General features: G+C 32.8%; 1 protein-coding gene across 4 annotated transcripts in view; it reads right to left on the bottom strand.

The window, feature by feature from the left end:
* LOC119833630 (ribonuclease 3) overlaps positions 1-7,956 on the bottom strand; it is a 29,982-nt gene extending 22,026 nt beyond the window's left edge. For all 4 annotated transcript variants that reach the window (XR_005287966.1, XM_038357725.1, XM_038357723.1 and 1 more), the window contains exon 1: positions 7,665-7,956. Coding sequence is in view for 2 of the 4 variants with exons in the window: in XM_038357725.1 (XP_038213653.1) it covers positions 7,665-7,702 (38 nt within the window). In the remaining 2 variants the exon portion in view is untranslated. The remainder of the gene's footprint in view (positions 1-7,664) is intronic.
* Positions 7,957-8,084: the final 128 nt, after the last annotated feature.

An 8,084-nucleotide genomic window follows, 5' to 3' on the forward strand; every position in this document is an offset into this window, starting at 1 on the left:
AGAAAATCCTGAAGTTTGGAGAAGAACACAACGAATAAGATAAAGCAGGTATATGGCATATTGGTATGTTAAGTAATTTTTTTTCAATATATTCTTTTCACCTACCTAAACCTACAGTACCTAAATAAAATGTTTGATTTAATGCATTATCAAATGTTTAATTCATCTCGTCCTCTATAAACCGTTTTCTATTGCGTTATTTACGAAGCGATTGCGGAAGAGTGCCCTATTAAGCCACATTACATAAGGATAAGCGCATGGTTAGGTGGGTGTCATTCAACGGTTCATTTCTTCTCGTCCCTTTAAACAAGTTTTTAAGAATAGCAATAGCAAAAGGCGTTGAGATTATCCGACAATATGATTTTTCTTCTGGAAATATTCAATATAATTTTTCTTATTACTGCGTTTATTAAATTATTTTCACTTCAACACAACAACCTAAAAGATTGTTGTTTATTTAAGTGCAATTTTTAATAAAAGAGTTGTGAGTTGCTCCTATATAACTTTTCATAAAATAATAATATGACTTGGGCATCTATTTTAATATAACTCAACTCCATTTTATATATAGTACAAGACTAGTTATGTCACATTGCGATATGAGAATAAAAATGAAATGAATTATACCCTAAAAAGGCGTAAAATGTGTAATAAATTTTACTTCAATGCTCTAGTTCATCCAGAGTTCGTTGTATTCGAAGACGATTGTTTTACTCTGTTTCTACACATCTCAATTTTAGTAAATGGACAATAGTTTGTTGGTTATATTTTCTGAATAAAGAAGGCACACATCTATTGCACATGCAATTCACAGATGAAAATAGATACCTACTTATTCTTAAAGAGTAAAACATGAGGTCACGAAGTTGACGTGAGGGAGGAGAGAGGGCAAGAGTGCAGCTCCTCTGTGGAGCAGTGCAATGACCTCGCACTGCGTCTGCACAGCCTCCCGGCAACAGCTCGTTTCTGTACTAATGTTTCTTGCATCCATTGACACATTGCGAAGTATTTATAGTGTCTATTGATATTCATTATTATACAGTAAAGAAGGCTTCAATTTGCTTTCTAACAAATGGATTGGATTGAAATAAATATCCAATTATTCACATGTGTTTGTTGATAGAGGATATTTCGTATTTGAAATATTCTTTTAATTTCGTGATGGTTTATTTGTCTAAGGTAACTTGTTGTTTTTTACGCATTACATAAAAAAATTAGAATAGTGTCTAACCATTTTGTTTAAAAATATTAAGGCCATAGCAGTAACTTGAATAATAGATATCGCCCACAAACACTTATTATCTTAAATCACCTAGATGTATGAAGTATCTAATCTACCGAGATATGTGAAATGATCTTTATCTTTTTTGGCAATCCTTAGCTACGCAATATTTTAACGATATTTAACTGTCAGCTAACTTTATAAGTACTTACTACATTTCGTTGGAGATTGTAATCTCTGGACAGGTTAATTTAGCTTCTTATTAAAATGATTGAGTGTTCTGTTAAATAATATGACGAAATGCGTCCGAGAAAGTTGTTGATAGATAAGACACGAAGCTGCACTTGACACAAAACGCTTGATTTTGCCTAACGGGAACCGGGCTTAAGACTTCAATCACTATTAGCTTTGACCTATATAGGTCAAAGCTACAATCTGCATAATACAAATCAGATCTTAGCATTAAATTGTTAATTATTCTCGCTCTCTGGTAGACAATGGAATAGTAAGTATTTTAAGGACCTCTAGTCAAACCAAAAACAAGTTTATTATAGGGCCTTGGAATTCTGTGGAGTGGTCTGCCCACTAGTGATATTTTCAACATTGCCTAACTTTAAATCACCGAGTTAGATACTGCCGATTGTTAAATATTTGACCGCTGATTTAAACATAAAATCTCGAAAATGTTATTTTTCTACTTCAGACTAGATCAATATTATGCTTAAGTAGTTTTTATTTAATTGTTGTAGGTTCCTAATTGGCACTAGCGTTCGCGCCCAACTTTCAAAGGAAAAAATTTACAGTCAGTTTTACTAGCATTGTACCCGTTCCCATGAGATTTTAAGTATAAATATTTGCACTAAATTTCATTTAAATTGGTTGAGTAGTTAAGATATGAAGAATAGAGACAGTTTATAAAATTAGTAGAAAGTAGGGATTTTACCACAAATAATTTTTGTCTTGTTCTTTCATTTTTATTTTTATTTCGCAAGATACCAATAACGCAAATGACAAGCAATGCAAAAAAATGTGCTTCTTCTAAGTATGGGAATTTAAGTATGGATGAAATGTACATGACTTTTCGCATGTAAATATAAATAGATCTTAAGATTAGTTATTGTTTATTTGCTTAATAATGGTAATGTAGAAAGATCTAATCTGCAGATTTTTCGGGCATATGGCTTCATAGAAAAAAAGAAAAAGTATTTATTGCTTAATAAATGGTGATTACGCAAAAACATAATTACGGAAGCAGCCTCAGCTAATTGTTATACGAAACAAGCTTGATACAGCACTGATTCTCAGGCTGGTCTGGTAATTTAGGTTCGTATCAAAAAATATTTAGGTTCTAATATTTGCATAAACTAACCAAAAATAACATATAACTTACTTTTTGATAGTACGTAGCAATTAAGAATATATGACTAAATTAAATGGATAGAAACGCGAATAGTTACACTACGGTCCTTATCCCTTGATTTTTAAATGCTTACAGATATTGCAAGTGCTCGTTAATCAAAATACAAACAAAATTTACAAATTTATGTACATTTTTTTGTCTATATCCAAGTAGGTGTACAACTGCTACCTCGCTTTTTCCTTATTCTCTTATTTATATTATTCTCTTATAATCTTATGGTTAGGAAGTACTCCTCTCGAAACATTCAATGCAAATAAACTTACATAAACTACTCAAATCTGAATTATCTGTCGGTAAATAAAAATTGAACTTATACGTTATGAGTATATTGGCGAATTAATTTGCCTCGTTATATTATTTGCTAGACAAAAACATTTCAAATTTCGAAAGAGAAAGTTTTAAGTTTTTTTTTTTATTCAATCGTTACTTTATAGTCAGACAAACTTTTGTTTGTATATATCTTTACGTTACACTCGTGATTAAACCTATGCATAATAATTTGTCTTTTGTAAATTATAAAGTGTGCAACAGCCATCCCACCATTTTAAAGTGTTTATTAAATTTTAAAATGTAATTCCTGACACTCACATGAAAACTCCTCCGAAAAAGAAGTTTAGCATAAACACATTTGATATTTTATTACATATTATATAAATGTATGTGCAACATAGATATATCTGCAAAAGGGTACAGCCGAAATGAATTTAGCTAAGTCAATGATTTCACATTTCAACACTAATTAATCAATACTAGTTTATTTTTCGAAACATTGGTGACAGACTGTTCAAAATTTTGATGAGAGTGCCTCTATTCTCCGGTAATGTCTAACGCAGGTGGTACGTGCCCGCTCAGGCGTGAATCCCCTTCTACCCGGCCGACAACTGTTCCCTGTTTTTTTTTTCTCAGTCCAATCCAAGCTAAGAGCAATGGCCTGATCGGCGCGTTGGCTATTTGTTTAATATTAGGTTGCAAAATATATAAAAGAGTAGTTGCGTACTATTTTAGTTACAAATTACAGAAATAAACCTACATTCAAAAAATTTTACGATACGACACGCTCACTTTCTTAAAAACAGCCTTCTTAAAAGACATGCACGTAGCATCTAATTTTAATTATACCTAGATGTGACGTCAATACTTAGAAGTAACAACATTTTTTAAGTACTTACATATTAAGATTTTCCACACACCTCAGCACTTGAACATTTATTATAAATTACTATGGGACGTTTTCTTCACTTTAGTTAAGGTTGGTTGGTGTGTATACAAAGAATTTTCCCGATCAATACTGCTAGGATACAAAACAAAAACAGGGCGACATGCTTTGAAAGGATTCCTAATTTCCGGCTAATGCCGTGGTAGCATGACACCAACTAAATACACTCAAATTACGGTTAGACCAAAAAATGCTACGTTTTGTTTCAGACAGCGTAGTTATATTTTCTAATATAAAATACGAAATACATTTAATATTAAAATAAATTTTAGTTCAATACATGATAAATATTTAGGCTTTTGTATGATTGCGAAAACAAGTACCTAAATAGTTCTTCAAAAATTTCTGCTGCTGCTTGCACTAACAATATATTGAATACTTCCATTTTAGTCTTCTTTCACACTCTAAGAATAGTATTTTATTTAATAATAGAGATAATTTGTATTTTTTACCTCTTGTCCTTAATTTACAATTTAAAGAACATCCGGATATTGATTTTATACGATGGCGAGTGATTCTTACTTTTTTTTGGTTAAATTAATAATGTCCGTAGTGAAAATAAGTTCCAAAGTTGTGCATACTAATAAAAAAACTGCACGGTTATTAATATATTACACAAATAAACGAATTATTCGCAAACGGGTAAAGCCCGTGGCGTTTAGTTAGCAATGCCATAAAATAAGCGGCGGTCAAACCGGGCGCGCCGCCTCTCTGTCAATTAACCGCGTCCGACCTCTGAGCCGGGCTCTCCGCGAGCCTGCGATGCTATTCATAGATACGAGTTCACGTGATCACGTCCCTTAGCCACCTGGATCCCCAGAGGCTTTAAAGTCTAACTCATTCGTTGAAACGATCGATCGATCGATATTCAATACTAATTTAAATAAATCCCACCACAAAATTGGGTACCTAATGAAATTTTTCATGTAAGTTGGGGGAGGTTTTGAATAAGTGTTTAATTATACATATCAAAAATTTCATACAATAGAGAACAGTGAAACTTTATATTCTCAACACAGTTGCTACCTGCGTTAGGTATACTGCAAACTGCATAGAGATAATTTAATTTTTTTATTTCCATCGTTGGTTTATATCGCCCAGGCTTACAAGTACCGCAACTCGTGAATAATGAAATATTGCTGATTGGTCTGTCCTTTAGAGGAATGCAATGGGAATGATAGAGGTGGAACGATACAACGTCGCACGCTTCTTTACGTAATCGTGGGTTCACATCTCCGAACACCTGAGCAACTGCTTTGTTTGCGTTCAATTTCAACAGTAATTGTTGACTATTAAAAGCACACTAAACCATGAATGGCGTGCCTTAAAAGAGGCCTATGTCCAACAGTGGACGGAGTAGTGGAAGAGAGTGGAAGAAGGCTGAAGAGAGAGAATAAACCATAAAAATAAGTCCTAGCGTCTTTCTCGTCTTCTTTTCGTTATTAAATTATTTTATTACTACTAACTTAGGACTGCACTATAAGTAATGAAAAATCAACTGTTTATTTTTCAATCAGCGTTAAGTTGAGCAGTAAAATTGATTTGAAAAGCAATTTTTGAAAGTAAATGACTATGAATCAGTATCAGAATAACGGCGCTAAATTAACAGAGATCTCATAGCAGAGCAATATACATATAACTAGCTGTTCGCCCCGGCTTCGACCGTGGTACATATAGGTATATCCTATATCACTTTGTGAAGTTGCAGCTTTCTAACGGTAAAAGCATTGTTCAAATCGGTCCAGTGGATTTTGCGTAAAAACGTACAAAAATACATAAGTTTCCTCTTTATAATACCTATTAGTGTAGATAACGGTACCTGGTGATTCGACTTAATAGTTAACTAATTATATTATCAATAAAAGTAATTATTAGAGCTAAATTTATTTAGACTCTTCCAAATGTTTCGATGTAATAATATTACCTAATAATTATTAGCTCAAACGTAATAAAGGAAGGCATTGCTTCATATAGTCGTCCTTCCATATGTGAAATCAAATTACGTCCGTTATTTAGTTAACCGGTAAAAGTTCATAGCTTCCTTTAAAACTAAGGCAAATTTATTTTATTAACATTTCTGATTAAATTTTGTAGTCCTTATATATCAACTAGCTGCACGCCCGAGCTCCGCTCGTGTAGTCGTTTATCGTAATTGAAATAATATAAACTATCCCATCTTTTAAGTTGGATGAAACTACACATGGTGTGCAAATTTGATTAAAATTGGAAAAGTCCATCGTGGACAAACAACGTGACACGTAATTTATACATATTAAGATTATACTAAATTATTAGAAATTACTTCATAATACTCAGGAAAGTAATAAGTTAGGTACTTCAATTATCTTGTGATGAGACGTCCTTTACCTAGAAGTCGTTAACCTTCCTCGGATACATAAGAATCCAATCCTACAATGGCTAGGTAATCCACTTACTTAAGGTCAGATACATTCAGTAAAAGTTAGGTTGACTCCATAAATAATAATTCTTATAGGAAATGCAGTGGATTAAACACAAAAAGCTCATACCGCGGGTAGTTATAAAGTAAATACGTAGTAAGTACATTCGATCGTCTTTATTGGAAAAGGTAAATTCCTTCATGTTGAGCGGAACCTATCTAATTGATTCACTTTTTTGCGTAAATGAAACTAGACAAGATTTTTATAGCCGAGAGTCGGGTGAAAGATGAAACCAATATGAAAGCTGGTAATATCTGAACAAGCACGATATACAGTGTTAAGAAGGCCGAAAGAAATCGTTTGAAAAAGCTGATGATGCCATGAATGGATGGAAAGTGAGCTACCGAGCAAGATGTGGTAGTTTCTGTTCACACGGCTATGTATACCGATAAAGATATTAAATTTTGCTATTTATAGTACAATTATTGGTTAAATAAAATGTTAAAACTATAACAAAGTCGATTGTACAAATGGCGACCTTATGACTCAAAGTTATCTCTAACAGGCAACTTTCAAAATTATACAATACTTATTCTGATTACAGTCAATTACTAATTCAAAATACCCTATTGCTGAATGAACTTATTTTGGTTGTTTACTTACCCGTAAAATTTAAAACAGTTTTTCAATGATCTTTACATACCAGCGCACTCAGGCAAAATATTTCAAAGCCAAAAAACAATTTAATTCAGTCTAAGCTATGGAAAAATCGAGATGCGAGGTTTGTATAGATATCGAACCGCAATGTTGCCTATAGGTTAAAGTTAAACGATAAAACGAAGATTGATTTAAGGAGGCAGATTAAAGTACGACTTTATCTGAGTCTATGAGATTTCAGTTTACAGAAAAAAACATGTTATTATGACCAGAAACTATTTGATGCGCTTTTAGCGGTAGGAAATATTTGCAAAAATATGATAAATTAATTAATATCTCATCTGACATAAGGTACTTAAGGTATACTTTTTATCGACGATCATCCGACTACCCTCTTTTAAAAGAATTAATTATTTAGGTACCTTGTTATTATTTTTTTCTATAATATAATTAATAATTGTAGTTCAATATTAAAGAATTGAATTAACAAAAAATCATCTGAGGATGGAATATCCTAAATTTATATGGCTGAAATAGATATAGAATGACAATATCAGCTTATAATGATATGATAAAATCTAAATTTCAAGTGAAACTTAACGCGGTCGGAACATAACTAGCCATTATTACCTAACAGCGTAAAAACAATGCTTACTGCTTAGTTCACACCTTTATTCACCTATTTGTAATAAGTGAAATTCGTTTTACATAATGTCATTATTCACTTAATTAATAAAGAAACCAACACACCTTAAGCTTGTTTGAGATGTTACCAGCGTTCCCTGCATCAACAGTGTGAACTAACACAATCAAACATTATGGTGATCAGCATGCCATTTCACTGATATTGTCGTATTTCTTTCACTCTTTCACTATTCGAAAAATGTAAGAATGTTTCACGTGTTGACGTTACGGATTGGAGAACAAAGTCACGGTTGGTTTATAGCGACAATGAGCCGGCTGGTGAACGAGCGAGCGCTACCCGCGAAGCGTGCGCTCGGCACACCGAAACGACACGAATGGTAAAATACAAGCAAAGGAAGAAAGTTCGACGTCACATTCCACCGTAAAGCCTTTGCTTTACTGATTTAATTTGAAGCTAATATATCATGTCGAACGTGTAGTTAACTGTTGTTACATTTTATGTCAATATCACGTCCTTGTTTTGGC

This window comes from Zerene cesonia, chromosome 17, assembly GCF_012273895.1.
Source record: "Zerene cesonia ecotype Mississippi chromosome 17, Zerene_cesonia_1.1, whole genome shotgun sequence".
Taxonomy (NCBI): domain Eukaryota; kingdom Metazoa; phylum Arthropoda; class Insecta; order Lepidoptera; family Pieridae; genus Zerene; species Zerene cesonia.